At 39.0% G+C, this 16781-nt stretch overlaps 1 protein-coding gene across 1 annotated transcript in view; it reads right to left on the reverse strand.

The window, feature by feature from the left end:
- The window catches only part of TASOR2 (transcription activation suppressor family member 2), a 65122-nt gene that overhangs the window by 37302 nt on the left and 11039 nt on the right, over positions 1 to 16781 (reverse strand). The window contains exons 2-10 of the mRNA XM_032881655.1: positions 12950 to 13083; positions 8847 to 8992; positions 8468 to 8563; positions 7362 to 7434; positions 3927 to 4018; positions 1906 to 2043; positions 1633 to 1757; positions 1534 to 1553; positions 1343 to 1442 (exon numbers count right to left, since the gene is read on the reverse strand). Of these exons, the coding sequence (XP_032737546.1) occupies positions 1343 to 1442; positions 1534 to 1553; positions 1633 to 1757; positions 1906 to 2043; positions 3927 to 4018; positions 7362 to 7434; positions 8468 to 8563; positions 8847 to 8992; positions 12950 to 13083 (924 nt within the window). The remainder of the gene's footprint in view (positions 1 to 1342; positions 1443 to 1533; positions 1554 to 1632; positions 1758 to 1905; positions 2044 to 3926; positions 4019 to 7361; positions 7435 to 8467; positions 8564 to 8846; positions 8993 to 12949; positions 13084 to 16781) is intronic.

The following is a 16781-nucleotide window of genomic DNA, read 5'->3' on the forward strand; positions in this document are numbered from 1 at the left end:
AATAGACCGTGTATTTTGCGAATGTCCCTCAATCTGGGTATGTCTGATGTTTCCTGCTGGTTAGATTGGCAGGAATACCACCCAAGTGACACTGTGTCATTCTCGATGCATACTGTTAGGAAACACAGGACATTTATTCCACTGCTGACGATATTAACCATTTAGTTAATGGTTCTAGCCACTTCTCCCTACACTCATTAGCTGTACTCCGCAGTGACAATGAACTTTCCCAGCTCTCCCATTTATTTATTTACAGAATTCGTTTTTTTGTTTGTTTTGTTTTGTTTTGAGGGAGAGCGTGTGCAGGTGGAGGGGATGGAGAGTGGGGGTCACAGCCAGAGGGAGAGGGAGAGAATCTTAAGCAGGCTCCATGCCCAGCACGGAGTCCAATGCAGGGCTCAATCTCATAGCTCTGACATCATGACCTGAGCCAAAATCAAGAATCGGTCAGCCAACTGAGCTACCCCGGTACCCCATTCATAGAATTCTTACTTTACTCTCTGGAGTGTAATAATCTTCAATCCTCCCTCTTAAAACAGGTCAGTCAACAGAAAGAAAATGAATTCTGACAGCACACCTGTTTTCAGCTTGTCTTTCAACAAAACAGGTCTATCTTTCAATAGTTTGGGGTGCAAACTAAGAACAGACTAAATAAAAACATTTCATAAGATGCCCTTCACAGTGCCCCAGAAGCACATAATTCGTTAAAATGCAAATATATAGTGGGCGCCTGAGTGGCTCAGTGCGTTAAAGTCTGTGCTTTCGGCTCAGGTCGTGATCCCAGGGTCCTGGGATCAAGCCCAGCATCGGGCTCTCTGCTCCACGGAGAGCCTGCTTCCTCCTCTCTCTCTCTGCCTGCCTCTCTGCCTACTTGTGATCTCTGTCAAATAAATAAATAAAATCTTAAAAAAAAATGCAAATATATGTAATAGCTAACCTACTTAATAGTGGTCTAGGAAAATCAGCTCCTGCAACTCTTAATAAAGAGCCAATAATAGGGCCTATCCACTGCATCTGCTATCTAGGCAAATCCAATCTGTGTCTTGGGAAAGTCAAACATCTAGCATCAATTCAGTTCTGTCTGTGAGGTCATATTCTCATGAGTGGATTAAGACACTAAAACTTCCAAAGTGACTTGTCAAAGATTACAGAACTATTTCAAAGCCAAGGTCAGAATTTAGACCTGAATTTAAGTTTCCTGTGCTCTATACATCAACCTCAAAGTACTCTAATTAAAAACCAAGTACAATTGCTTTGTTTCTCACCAGTACCAACAAACAAGACTTAAAAATGAGAATTAAAAAAAAAAAAAAATCAAACAGTAAAGGACACGGACTCTTACAGTTGTGTTGGAACAGCTGTACCGTCAGAGGACCAAAGAGTTATATCACACAGCAAACAGCCTTGAACAATTAATTTGCCTTGCCACGAAGAGGACAGAGCTTTAAGAAATGAGGAAGAAAGAAACTGATTATTTATGAGCAAAACATTTACTTAAGAAACATAAAAAGAACCAATTAAACAATGTCTTACCATTTTCACCGAGTTCAAATCTAGGGAAAAAGGAAAGGCATGTTTATAAGAGCAAACAGAACAGATCCAGTAAAACAAAGTATGTGCATAGTTACTTACATGCTTTTATGGGCTGATGCTGCCATCGTTTTAGGCTCCCTGTAGTGGAAAGCTACAATAATGTAAGGACAGACCTGCCTGGGTCGCTCAGTAACCGAGCTGCCTGAAACTTCATAGAGGTAATACTGGAAGAAAAGAAATACGGATTATCAGAGTAGCACTGTGGAACGCTGTCCGCACCAAGTTTCTCTCTCAACTCCACCCAGTGCTGACATTTAATACATTAGATTCAGAAATGTAATTCGGGAATGATTTACTCCCAGGTGACGATACCTGACTCAGTTCAAATGCGCGAAAATGACTCGTCTTGTGAGAAACCTTGTTAGTATTTGCAGCAACGTGGCAATCATAGCCAGAAGATGGGCTAGTATAGTTAGTGGTATAATTCTCAGACACAAACTTGACTCTTCCCTAGAATAAAAATATTAAGACTAATCAGATGGCTTCAAAAGGCAATAATCTTACTCTAGGATGCATTTAAAAGTAGCCTAATAAGTAAGGATGTGGATGTGTTTCAAACAAACTGTTAACAACTATGGTTCTTAGAGAATTGTCTTAAGGCCAACAATAGTTTTAATTACCCGTTAGCCTCTTAATACTGCATTTAAAATTTGGTATGTATGGGCATCTTTCTGAGGTAAATGATCACAGCTTTTATCACATCATGAAAGGAGTACATGAATCATCCTAAATTTAAGAGAACCATTTCGGTAAAAGGAAAATTATAGAGCCCACCAACTGAACAGATTAGCTTAGTCAATGACTGTGACATAAAAGGTGACAAGTGAAATCTAAAATTTCACAAGATGAGTTCCCAAACTGAAATATTAAGATACCAATTGTAGTTTTTAGATAAAGGTATTTCTATCATGCCAGGACCCAGTAAATCAGCAAAGAGCAAATATACAGTAAAGTGCTTAGCCAGACCCGGTAACTGAACAGTTGATAGTACTTCTGATTACAGATTCCTCTTCATCAGGAGTTATGTGTCTTTTGGAGCGAAGGAGGGGAAGGTAGTCAAGGTTTCCATACAATGAAATAACATACAATGATTTTAAAAGCTGTTGTGAGTACTATAATGACGTGGCAAAATACACAAAATATATACCAAAATGAGGTAAAATTATAGGGAACTTTTATTTTTATCTTTATAGGAAGAATCTAACTTGGTGGTGGAGGGGTGTTAAGGTTGTGCCTCTTCGTTCATAGGACCACCAAGGGCAATAATGAGAAGCCGAAGAATATAAATGGTAGTTCTCAGTGAGCAATCACAACCTGTATCTTCACCCTCTCCAACACTTTATGATGGCCGGTATGTCAGGCATGGCTGGCTTTTGAGCAGTACAGTAAGGAGAACTGAGAGCATATAGGTAAAAACTGACCAGCAGTAGCCACCAGACAGGGGGTTACAGGGCCAAGAATCCCAGCACGAAGCACAATCTGACAGAGGCATGACACTGAACGAGGATTATGGGAGCCAGTGGCCCATCTACTCCACGAACTCCCCTGAGGGAGAACAGAGGGAGCAGGAGCCAGGATCCCCCGCCAGCGTGATGCTACCGTCCCTCCAGTTCTCGGGGACAAACTTTAGAATGTGAACAGTTTACATTAAAAAAAACACATCAGTAGTATTGGTTTATAATCAGAGAACTCGGGACAGTAAGAAAGCTAAAAATGAAGCAAAAAACAAAACGAGACCACAGAGTATGTTCTCACAAAGCCTACCACTCTCTAGGGTCAGAGATTTCCTAGGAACTACTTGAGTAAAAACTATTAAATTGTGCAATTCACTCATACTAAACTATTTGAGGGTATTTAAGAATTTCTGAGATCAGCAGTTATAGACGCTGCATAAAACTGTGAACAGGTCTGGATGCTGTAGGGATAAAGGAAATAAAGTTCTCTAACATCAACAATTTTAACCAGAAAAGGAAAAGTTGCTTTCTGAGTTCCTCTTATAACTGTAATCACATTGTTTTTACAGGCTGCAACTTACGTTATTTAACATTTAAAAAGTGACCACTGTAGGCCAGGATGAGAGGAATGCTTTTTACTGATTACCTTCTGTATTACTTTGAAAGTTGTTTTGTTTTTTAAAGACATATTCATAGATCATCTATCAAATGAACAAAAAAGCTTTACCTTTAAAGGAAAGCAAGAATAGCGTTATCTTTTCTGAATTTATAGCTGTCTCTGGTGACTATGATGCAAATGATCTGCAAAGAACATTATCACAGACTGATAACCTTTAGTTTTTAAAAGAAAAATTACATAGAAGTGCATTTGGGCTTTACCTTAATTAGGTTAAAAATTACAACATAACCAGACTTCCCATGATACCACGGTCTTGCATGAAGATAGTCTGAGTATTTGGAAATATACACACCTATAAAGGTATAAGATAAAGATTAATTCACACTTTAAAAGGACTGTTTACTCATGTACATTTCACACGTAGGGCTACCTGTAACTAAACAAGACAACACAGAAGACAAAGAAAAGTCAACAGTAAATTGTTTTGAAACTGCTTACCTTTTAAAAACTGTTCAAGATATTCTAAAGGTATGGAAACATTAGAACTAGGACAAGACGATATTATCTGATGGACAACCAATACTCTAGCTGGGTACAATAACTAAAAAGGGATACAAGTATCACAATTCTTGGTAAGTTCTAAGTTTTGTTTTTTTTTTTAAGGCAATCATTCCACGAAAAGTCCTAACTATAGCACGCCAATTCTCAAGTTGTTTTTTGCAAAGAATCTCTTACAAGTACTCTTCTTTAATAATAAGTGCTAAGGTCTGCTACCTGGCAGGTATGTGCCGGGCAGCGGTGGCACCGAAGTAAAGAGAACAAGGTCCTGCCTTGAAGCAGCTTCCGCCGCTAGTCTGTAAATTTCCGGTTCAGGCGATAATCACATGTGTTCTCTTCTCCACTGCAGCCCACCGCAGCCCAGCATGTAGTTGGTACTTAACTATCTGTCAGACACATGTAACCGAGGACACAAAGAAATGGAAATAAGCGACTATATTTGCTTAGAAAAGGAGCTCTTGAAACAGAGAGAGGAACGGAGTTCTCAGAGAACAGAGTGAGCACAGGAAGCGTAAACGATTATCAATTGTGCAGGCGGGCGGGCCGCAGTGTGGGGAGCAGGGGATAAAGTACGGGAAACTGAGGCTGAAGGGGAAGCGTGGAACTGAGCAGAGATCTTTGCGGGACTTGCTCTTCAGGGAGACCTCGCCCCGCTGGCAGCAGAGACCTGCAGGCGTTTTCAGCACAGACTGCCGCTTCCACGACACTGGAGTCTCAAGGTGACACTGGAGTCTCAAGGCGGAAGAGAGGCTAGAAGCAAGGCCAACTGGGAAGCTACTGTCAGCTGAGACAGCAGAGGAGGGTCCCCAGGGGGCAGCAGCAGGGGAATGGCGAGGGAAGAGCACATCCCACAGAGATTCCTAAACTGAGGCAGCTCTCGAAATACAAGACACCGGCGAGAGCACTTGGATATCCTGGAGAGATCAATGAACTTGTGGTCAGAAACTTGGGTTCCAGCACCAAGTCATTCACTTCCTACTAATAACCATGCAACTGAGGAGCAGGTAACCTGGCGGGGGGGGGGGGGGGCTTGGACACCTAAGCTACGGGGTCCTCAGGGAGATTTAAAAGATCCATAAACTTTTAAAGCTTTAAGACACTACATTCGTAAAATATTACTATGATACACAGAACTAACCATTTCTATTTGAGCCCAAAACTATAAAATACACGTGGGCAGCAGTGCTATTTTCTTACCCACCCCAGAACGCGGTTAAGAAGAAATAATGGTACGTGTATTTGTTAGGAATAATTCGGTTTCTACTCCGGCACCCCACTGAAGCCAGCCTCTTATCAACCATATAATCAGGGATTAGAGTCATGTAGAACAAGGGCCTTATATTTCAGAGATGAAAGCTAAAATATTTACTTGTAATTTACTTTCCCATTCTTCAACAACAAAATTTTGTTAGCCAAATGGAGGGAATAATGCAAACCAGATCTGTTAAACCTAGGGGATCAGTACACTACACCATCCTCTATTCCTGCGTTAGTTATGTTTTACAATGAAAAAGAGTAGGGAGAAGAGAAGGTTTAATGGAAGACGTTATCAGGGTTATAAATGTATTCCCTGTCATGGCCTTTAGAAGACATGAATGTAAGTTTTAAAGCATTTTTGTGTCACACAAAGTGACCCCAAAACCCAGCAATCCCACTGTTGCGTCTAGACCTAAAAGGCGGCAAAACACATGTCTCTACAAAAGCCCGTACACAAAGGCACACAGCTGTGGCTCCCCAACGGCCAAGAAGTGCAAACCACCAAAGGTCCCTCAAGCACTGAAAGAATAAAGAGAACGTGGTAAAACCACGCAACGGGGTATCATCCAGCCAAAGGGCAGATGAAGCACGGGTACGAACTGCAGCGTGGATGAGCCCTGAACACACTGAACTGGGAAAAGGAGTCACAGAGCGTCACGGAGGAGTCCGTTCACGTGGAACGTCTGAATGAGGCGGACCCGGAGCGCTGGAGACCAGGTGAGCAGCGGCCTCGGCCGGTCATGGCGGGGAATGGCTTGTCACTGCGAACAGGCACAGACTTCTTTTTGGGGGACAAAAAGAGTCTGTGCTAACAGTAGCACTGCTCCATGAATACATTAAGAAAAGCTGACCTGTACACTTGAAATGAGTGAATTACAGGCTGCGTGAATTTTATCTCGACAGAGCTGTGAAAAAGTCAGCAGGAAGCAAGCCACTCCTGACCTCCACGCTGGTAGCACCCAACCATGCTAAATACCCTTGCTCCCCCCCAGTTCTTCCTCCACTGGACTTTCTCCTTACCCCCTGGCCCCCAGGTCCCACACCCACCCACAGTCCTGTCCTTTTCCTTCAATACTGTCTCACACAACAGTACCTTTGGCTTCAACCAACACCTAGTCCTGCCACTTTGAGCCCCCATCTCCAGTTCTAATCCTTTTTTCCAGCTTTTTTTTCTTTTTAAACCATCAGCAGGGTATCTCCCAGAACACTTAGGAAAATCCACTATTTCTCAATTTTAATTCATGGAAGTAGTAGCGTCCATTTACTGGGAGCTAAGTGCTTCCCGCAGCCTCCCATGACCCTCCCAGCAGATCTCAAAGACAGTTCTATTTCACAGATGAGGAACTTGAAGCTCAGAGAAATTTAGTGCTAATCCACATTCTTAACCGTAAGATCACCTTTCCCTTTTAACGCCTCAGCTTCCCTGCCGATCTCCTTTCCTTCTGTGTCTCTTCTCCACTGACAACATCACCGCAGTGTAAGCTGACAAGCTTATACCTGATTATTCCTTCTCTCACTCCTCACATTCCACAGTTGCCAAGTCTGGCCAGTTCCATCGATTCTCTATTCCTGCTGCCATTATGATAGCTCAGAAGACGTCATCATTAGCCCAGATGACTGCACTAGTCTCTTGGTACCGAAAGCTATTTTTAGTATCTCTTCTAGGCCAACCAACATTTAAGAAAAAGTTCTGATCATGTACCCCTACTGGACAATCTTAGGTCTTAGACTTGAAGCTCATTTCTATGTTTAAAGCACTGATACTAAAGATTATGATTTATCACTAATGAAACTGGCTTTTAATGTAAGTATCCTATGAAATGAACCAAACCTCACTTCACCTTGTGAAAGAAGAGATTCTCTTTTCCGCACAGACTTACCTTTGGCTGGGTCACCAAGCGTGGTAACAGTACTGCAGCCCACACAGAGTCCGCGCTGACATACTGACTTTGCCTTTAAATAAAAGACGGTACTTTGCTTATCATGTCAGTCTTAGGAGAGACAATCAAATAACACTATAATCTACAAGCTTTCAAATAAATACAGAATCTGTACACAGTATCTATGTATGGCACAAAGCAAGTTTGTGTGAGGCAACTGTGTTTGGTTAATAGTTCACGAAATTTTAATCATTTAACAAAAACATCATCAGCAAAACCAAATTAAACAAGCTCCCAGATTAAGTCCTCTCTTGAAGATCTCGATTATAGCTTTGGAATCACTAAATTTGAAAATGTCTTCTCCACTAGTGCCTTTTTTAGTATGAATCCATAATGTATTTTATTTGTAAGTAGATGATTAAATAAATAAATGAACTCTTCTGGTATTACTATATAATCCTTATGTTATATGCTAACGTTTAAGTATTCTGTAAGCAAGTCTACCCTTGTTCTTTAAAAATCATGAACCCAATCAAAATATTAAATTATTTAAGTTGAATTATAAATTCTGGTATTGTTAAAACTGTACCTAGCAAGCCACATACATCTTTGGGGACACGGTCCACCCAGTAGTTTCCTTCTCTCACAATTTGGGTTCAAGCAACAGTACAGAGGCTCCAATTTCAAGTAAGGCAACTGCTGGAAGTTTTCACATTATCCCCAAAAACCATGTAACTGAAACTTGAAAAACCTCCACAAGAAACAAAGTATCTATGTGAACAATGATCCAGAATGAAGAAATACTCATTTACTCCATTAAAAGGCATCACCAATACTTAGGAAATCTGCAATAATTCAAATCTCACCCTGAGCTGACAAATGTATTCACAATGAGGGCCTGTGAAAAGGCGCAGGAATCCAATTACTTTCAGGACTAGCTGTCATGATCATTCCCACTGCCACCCGACTCAGCAACAAAAAAGACTGGAGAACTGGTAATTTTACAAATCTTAGAGAAGCAAAATGCCAATATTTAAGTTTAATGAGATCATTAATTTTGTATATTAATATCACAAAATTAATGTTCTGTGACCTAATTCCCTTACCTGATTTTCAGTTTCAAACAGAAGAAACCCGTAAGTCTCTTGAAGTTCTTCCTGAGTATAATTACTTGCTTTTTTTTCTTGGTAAAAAGTTTTGTACTGTATAAAAGAGAGAATAATCAAATGCTATAAACATTATTTTGCCTTGCAAATTAATTTTTAAAAATGCATCATCTGAATTCCTCCTGTTAAAGGACTACCAAAACTTACTATTCTTCTATTCCTAGAATATATTCTTAATTACCTTCCAAGGATTTCTCATCTCATTGAAAGTGACAGCTGAGAAGAACTAGATAGGTTTTTATACCAAAAATGATGGGTTTATTTCTTTAGAACTAAAATAAAACTAACACACAGACACAGTGTGTACCAAGCACCTCACCTCATTTAAGAAAATGTCATTTTTCACCAAAGTCACTTGACTGTACTGAAAACCATGCTCAGATGCAGAGTCCAAGTAAGAAGTATGAAGAATTGAAACTGCCCTCTGGAAGAGAGAGTCTGAACTCAAGGACACTGTCTCAAAAACTGTAAAACACAAACAAAAATAATGCAACTGTTTAAGATAACCAAAGGATGGGGTTAAAACCGGCATACTAAATGTCACTGAATACTTCATCTATTTCATTCCCGTAAAACTGAGACACATTGTGTTTGGGCTCCATTACATGTACTATCTTAAAAGACCTCTCACCCGAAGAACATGATCTATGGGAGGTGAGTTACTGAGGGCGAATCACTTTCAATACAGGAGTAAAAAATAAACCCTGCCAGATGCCTTGGGCCTTTTGGTTGAAAGCCGTGTATTGTAACCACAGCGGGGACAAGCAGATCAAATATGGCAGCATCAAGGTAGTGGTCAGCGATCACTTAGAACAATGTTCCTCGTCTACACTTATGCCACATTTTGATAAACTTACCCTTCCTGTCTTCTTATCAATTCCCCCAAGTAAGCCCGCTAGGTTTCCTTTTAAGGGGCCTACTATTGCACACTCAACACTCAAACACATTAGAAATTGTTCTGTCTTTGGGGCTTCCTCATGGCCTAGACACATCTGCTGGACTTTACCTTGTATGGGTTATATTATGAAATCATTACTTTTTTTATTTCACAAAAATAAAACTTTATTACTTTTAGAAAGTACTTTTTTCAAACCCTACCCACATGCTATCCCAGAAATTCTGACATGACCCTCCCGAGAGGCATGTTTCCTATTTGAGAATTACTGACTTGACCCAATAATTCTCTTGATAGAGGCTTTGTGCCTTTTGTTTTACAAGTTTTTACTTTAGCAAGACTTGAGCCTAATGAATTCTTGTAATATTTAAATCAGATTTGGTTACCCTCTTATATTTGTGTCTTCTCTATGCTCTTTAACCAGGTCAGGACAGTGAGGTAACAAACTATTTACAAATAATAAAGAGAATGGACTAATATACAAGCACTGGAAGTTTTGGTGATCTAATATAAATAAATAAATACATTAACATGGCTTCTTGCTTTTACCAGAACTCTGCCAATTACATTAAAGTTCAAAAGCTAAAGGAAAAACAAGCATTTTAATTGAAATTTACTTATGAACAACAGTAAAAAACTAAACTATCACAGAAATGAAAACAAACATTTCAGTGAAGTTAATTTGGACGAAACTGTCCTAACACTTCAATTATCCAAGTAATTTAAACATGCTTTAATAAACTGCCAGTATCAAAAGTCAAAGACTCAAGTAGCACGGAAGGAAAGAAAAGAGGATGAAACATTTAAGAATATCCTGAAGTTCCTACATCTGATCCATGTCGATTTTTTTGTTTCACTTTTCCTTCAAAATCAGTATATGAATGCTATTAAAAATACGGGTATTCTAAAGAGGTTCAAATAGCAAAACAACAAGGAGGATAATTAAAATGATGCCTTTTCAGCTACGTTACTTTCTTTAGCCTCATTGGCTCAAAACAAACTAGGAGGCCCATGCATTTGTGACTCCGGCTTTACAATAAGCTGCACCACTAACTAGCCCAAATGCAAGTTGGGAGTCCTCTAAAAATCCTAATATGGGAAACCTTGTATTTAATATTTGTAAAAAGGCAAAATAATATTTAAAAATCTAACTAAACTCTGAGGCTCAATATTTGAGAAATAGGTTGCTTACAGAGAAAGATTAAAGTTGTCAGAGCTTTGGAAATGACCATTCTATGGCTATCCCCTCTTAAATTCCACACGATGTTAATACGAAGACATAGGTTTTAACTTCTGAAAGTACAAAATACGACATACATCCACATTTTTGATGGCCAATGCACAGTAATAAATGAAAAACTGTGAAAAATAATGTACTCTGAAAAGAAAACAAAAACAGCTCATCTAACACTGTGTCTGCCAAATACAGGTGGTCAGAGAACACTTTATTGACCCGTATGAGGAATACTGTTCTCATAAAGCTATGACCAGAGATGACAGCCTAAAATAAACATAGGAAATGATTTTGTGCTAACATATTTTTATTCCTAAAACTACTGATAGTTAAAAATGCTTCCCCTTTAGGTCAGCATTCTCCAAACAGCAATATATTTATACAAGTAACCATTTTATAGTTAGCAGAAGGAAAAGCATGTCCAAAGTGAAAACTGATAGAAATCCACGGTAAATCTGGACCTTTTCACGATTTCGTAATAGAATGATGTCAGTTATACTCTAGAAAGCACAAGTTTCCTGCTATATAACTAAGCAGATAGGTGAACATTTTATCAAGATATTATCTCTTCTTACACAATGTTCTCATTTAGAGTCAAACTAGTATACAGAACAGTATGGGCACTAAATTAATGGGTGGCTGCATTTTTGCTGAGCAATATACATGCTTCACTTAGACATTCAAGGTTGTCAGAATATTAAGAGAATGAGGAGGGGGCTATTCTACAGAGAAATACTAAAACAACTTGAAAAGTACCTGTCTGTAAAGTCTAAGAGTGTCCCTTAGAGCTTAAGTGATCAAGAGAGAACAAGTGGGGAAAATTCAAGTTCAATAACAATGCTTCTAGAAACTGAGTTAATATTCTTTCCTTTAGCACCTAGTTTTGGGCATATTTCTCTGCTGTTTGTGGATTCAGTCTTTAAAAGTTAAGTCCAGCTTGACATAAGCTGGATTCTGTTCAAAGTGCCCTGAGATAATCTCCCCCTTTCTCAAAATCCATCAGCGATATGGAGTGTCTGCTTTTTGGGCACTTGTTTCTCCACTTAACTTCTAATAAATAAGAGGGATTAGAAAATTATAGACTGATCTCTGATGCTATGGCACATGTATGTGTTTTCCATTATCTAAGCGTCTGGTCTGAAAGAAAATAATGAGATGAACTAATGCCAACAACTTAGGTGTCACAATAATTCTAACAAAAATTAGCCACTTCTACATTTCCCCAGGACTTTCATGACCGCTTCTCCTGTTTTTACATCATACAGTAGCACTCATCAAAGACAGAAACACTTAGAACCCAACAATATCTGCCATTACAGGCCCTTATTAGTTTTTCCTACAGATGCACTGCAACCTACCTCCATTAACACTGTCGATGCCTACATATTTGGCCCAGTCTAAGTAGGTCCTTTGATAGTTGTTAAAGAGCCCATTCCTTAATCATCTAATCCCAGAATGTATTGCCTTTATTTTTAAGACATTGAGGGGTTGCCGTTCAAGGTAAATACAACTTTTTTACAGCACAACTTGGAAGACCTAACAAAAACTTAAATGTGTGTACCTGATAACCTTTCCATTTCTGGGAATCTATTCCTTAGGAATACTAGCATGAGTACACAGGAGATACAGACAAGGCTACTCCACGCACTGGCATCTATAAGAACAAAAACACTTGGGATAACCCAAACTGACATCAATAAGGAAACACCTTACAACTACTACATAAATACCAAGTGAATCTATATACATTGACATATAAAGATATCTACTCTACCACTGAGTAAATAACAAACATCATATAATGTCATTTTGGTTTAAAAAAAAAAAAAGAACATAGAAAATTATGTGTTTTAAAGTTTACAGAAAAAGATCCAGAAAGATGGGAAACCAAACTGTTAACGGTGTCTAAACCAATGGTTATTCAAATGGAAGAGGATAAAGGTGAACTCAAACTTTTTACCTTATATATATTACTATAATTTAGGTTTTTCTTACACAGTATGTATTACTTCTAGTATTTAAAATATCTCAACTCAAAATCAAGTAAAATGAATCATAATTTCAAAGAAATACAAATAGAGAAATGTGACAATTTCCCCTGAACCTTTTCTGATGGAATTTGAAAATTTAATCACCTACTAATTTTGGATCAATGAAATTTGTCGTCACTGGATATTGTAAATTTTTTTAAAATGTCCTTTCATTTTACATGATCTAAATTAAAATTTTTTAAATTGTACTGCTCTACTCAAATTCATTAGTAATAACTCATAGCATTTAGTTTAATACCCACTCTTTTCTGATATGAACCCTGGCTCGGTCTTCTCTAAGAGAGAATGTAGCTGGGAGGGTGGTCTTAATTCATTTTCACCAAGTATACCCCCAGAATTCTTGACATAGTCCTGTTCTCTGTTAATGTCATAAATGCTAAAATGAGAAAAGAAAAAATTAAATCATAAAGTGAATAGTTCTATTTACGGTATATTTACCACACAAATGTCTACTGAACATCTAATTTACATTAAGTACAATTCTATAATGTTTACCTCCTTTGACAAATCTCCAGAGCTAAGGCTAAATTTATTTTATAAGCAGTAACACATAAAACGAAACGCTTTTCCTTTGATATTTAAGTTTGAAAGAAAATCTGTTCACCGAAGTAAGATATGCTTATAGGAATCACTTTTGCCTCGAAATAAAAAATAGAGATTATAGAACCACATTCATATTCTACTGGTTGAAAATAACAAAATCAAATAGAACACAAATAAAATCTCTCCCCACCCCCATATTAGCATATAACCCATCCATTCTTTTTTTTTTTTTTTTAAGATTTATTTAGTTTAGAGAAAGAGATGGGGGAGGAGCAGAGGAATCTCCAGCAGACGCCCTGCGGAGTGTGGAGCCTGATGTGCGATTCAATCCTACAATCCCCAGATAACAACCCAAGCTGAAGGCAAGAGTCAGAGGTTCAACTGACTGAGCCACAAGTACCCCGACCCATTCATTCTTAAAAACAAACAAACAAAAAAACCAAAAAACTATTAGTGGTGCCTATTACATATACAGGACCATGCTATACCCTGGATTCATCAAGACAAATGAGAAACCATCTCTACAACAGAGGCTGAGACTAGAAAAGGAAGACAAATCTATACAGAAACCAGTACTATAAATGCGGGGTGTGGGGGGGTCTAGAACATGATGCAGTGGACGCAGAATAGGGATTTCATTAAGACGGGGAAATGTCGAGAAACTTCAGAGGCATCAGACTTGAAATCTGAGTAGATATTCAAATAAAGAAGGAGCCAAAAAAGGGGCCAGCCCACATGTTCTCTAGGCAACAGAAACAGTAGAAGCAGAGGTAGAAACATTATACATATAAGGAACCACAAGTACCTTATTTGAAGAATTCAATATGCTTCACATAAAAAATTAGCATGTCTACTTTTATAATAGTATACCTCTTTTCAAAAAGGATTTGAGGCAGAATTCTATGGATATACTCAAAATTCTAGAGAAAAGGTAGCAATATTGGTAATATTCATTTGTTAAACAAATAGGTTATTTATGTCAAGAGGGGAAAATTAAACTGGGAATCAGGAGACCAGGAGTCTCGTGTAGGTCCACCACTACTTTGTTCTGAGACATTAGTGTGAGGACACTGTGGACTGCCTTCCTAATAATCATGCTCCATTTTCTTTTCATCTCCCAAACCATAATTTTGTTTAGGTACTGGGTGATCCCATGCTTTAGGAGAGGCCTGGGAAGCGTGTATGTGTGTGTGTTTGAGAGAGAGAGAATTTAAGTTCATTATGGTTTTGGGCCCATGTGACGTGAAAGGACGTCAGCAGAGAGAACTCTAGGAAATCTTTCTTACAAAAGCACTGGAAGAAAAGATGCAATCTCTCTGTCTCTATCTAGACTTTGGCCTTGTCTTTTTTTTTTAATTAAAAGATTTTATTTATTTGAGAGAGAGAGTGTGCGCACACAAAGTTGGGGGGACAGAGTGAGAGGGAGAAAGAGACTTCCCACTATGCAGGGAGCCAGACGCGGGGCTCAATCCCAGGATTCCGGGATCATGACCAGAGCTGAAGGCAGCTGCTTAACCAAGTGAGCCACGGAGGTGCCTCTGGCCTTGTCTTATATGTGTTCGTTGCCTGGAATTCCTCGTAACCAAGAGGGGACTGACCAGTTGACATACTGAAAGTGGAACAAAACAGAAGATCCATCCCTGATGAAGTCCCTGAACCCCTGAACAAATGCACCTCGAGCGGCCCTGCCTCTGAGTCTCCTGAGATATGAAATACTTTTTTTTAGATTTTATTTATTTATTTGACAGAAAAAGATCACAAGTAGGCAGAGAGACAGGCAGAGGGAGAGGAGGAAGCAGGCTCCCCGCTGAACACAGACCCCCCTGATGCGGGTCTTGATCCTAGGATCCTGAGATCATGACCTGAGCCGAAGGCAGAGGCTTAACCCACTGAGCCGCCCAGGCGCCTGTTTAAACCGCTTTTGTTGGCAAATGAAAACACACTATGAACTTTGTTACATTATTTACTCCAAGGCCTCATGTAGTTGGAATTCTCTAAGACTCCTTTCAGTTCGAACACTGTGACTTTTCAGACTGCCTTCCTTAAGGCCTCTTATGTATAAGGCATTATGCATGGCACTAGATAATTTATGAAGTTCCTCTCTTATCTGCTACCATGCATGGAGACATTTATCCTAGTATTTATTGGTAAGAAATCACAAAAGCTTATATAACTGCTGTGAAAACTCAAAACCTAAAATATAAGGATATTTAAAGCCTCTGATTCCCACCTACTCAATAAAGTCTATCTCCCTCCCACACACAAAGGAAAAATGCCCAACTCAGAGCACTCCTGATGCAATTTCCCTCATTAGTTCCACAAAATCTGATATTCACACTTCTCCCCCACTTCATGTCTAAATTGTCCTCATGTTTAAAGCCTCCCCCCAAATCTAGCTGTTCTGATGACTCACGATTTCTCCGACCTGCACTAATCATTCTTCACCCGTGTCCCCCAGTTATTTACTATAGTCCTGTTGTATGTGTGGCTCTGGGCTAGAGCTAGGGAATACAGGAAAACCAAACAAAACAAAACAAAACAAAAAACCAAAAAAACAGGAGACCATGTGTCTATCTGAAAGAGTGGTCTTTAACACTGAGGTCATAATTTCAGAATTGTGTGTGAAACAGTTATGTTCAGGACAAGGGCTTCTTCAGACTCAAAGAAGGGAGTAGATCGAGTGGTCAAGGGAATAGACTTTGTAAACAGAAGGACTTGGCAAGCCAGGACTTTGAACCTAGGTCTTTCTAGCTTTGTGACTTTGAGAAAGCTATTTGATCTTTCTTCCCCTTATTTTTAAAAATAAATTTCAACAAAGCATAGACACAAAATAAAAAGCCAAAGACCACTAGGCTTATCAATCACTGTCCCCACCCTCCCAGGGAGCCCCTATTTCCCTCCCTCTTAGGTGACCACTTTCAACTTTGGCTATATCTTCTGGTGTAACTCCATGTTTCTAAATAAAATGCCATATAAACTCGTATCAGTAATTTTGCTGTATCAGTATTCAATGTTTCACTAAATTGTATGCACTAATCACAGCTGGGCCACACTGGGTAATTTCCTTTCTTACAGGATGCTTTGTTTTATTCAATTTCAAATTGTCTCTGCTTAATTTTCAGTTACCAATCATTAATTCAGTCTAGAATTCTAGAGAACCAAAAATCTCCTCTGAACAGATAGAAACATCAAGTGTTTTTGGAGACATCCTTTGTGGAGCACGATATTATCCAGATTCGGTCTGAACTTGTGCTCTCCAATAACTTGGGAGAGCTCTGTGACCTTGCTGGCAGATGCTGAGATACAACACTGAAGCATAAATGTTCCCCATATCCCCAATCTGCAGAAATTGATGACCCGATTCTAACCCTTGCAATCAAAGGATATAAACAGCCAGAACAATTTTAGAAAAGAACAAAGTTAAAAGACTCACCACTTGATTTCAAGAATTACTACAAAGAGAAACAGTCTAGATTGTGGTGTTGATGTGTAAAGAAAATATATACAGATCAGTGGAACAGCATGAGAGTT

Source organism: Lontra canadensis, unplaced genomic scaffold (genome assembly GCF_010015895.1).
Source record: "Lontra canadensis isolate GAN:19392208 unplaced genomic scaffold, GSC_riverotter_1.0 scaffold76, whole genome shotgun sequence".
Classification (NCBI taxonomy): domain Eukaryota; kingdom Metazoa; phylum Chordata; class Mammalia; order Carnivora; family Mustelidae; genus Lontra; species Lontra canadensis.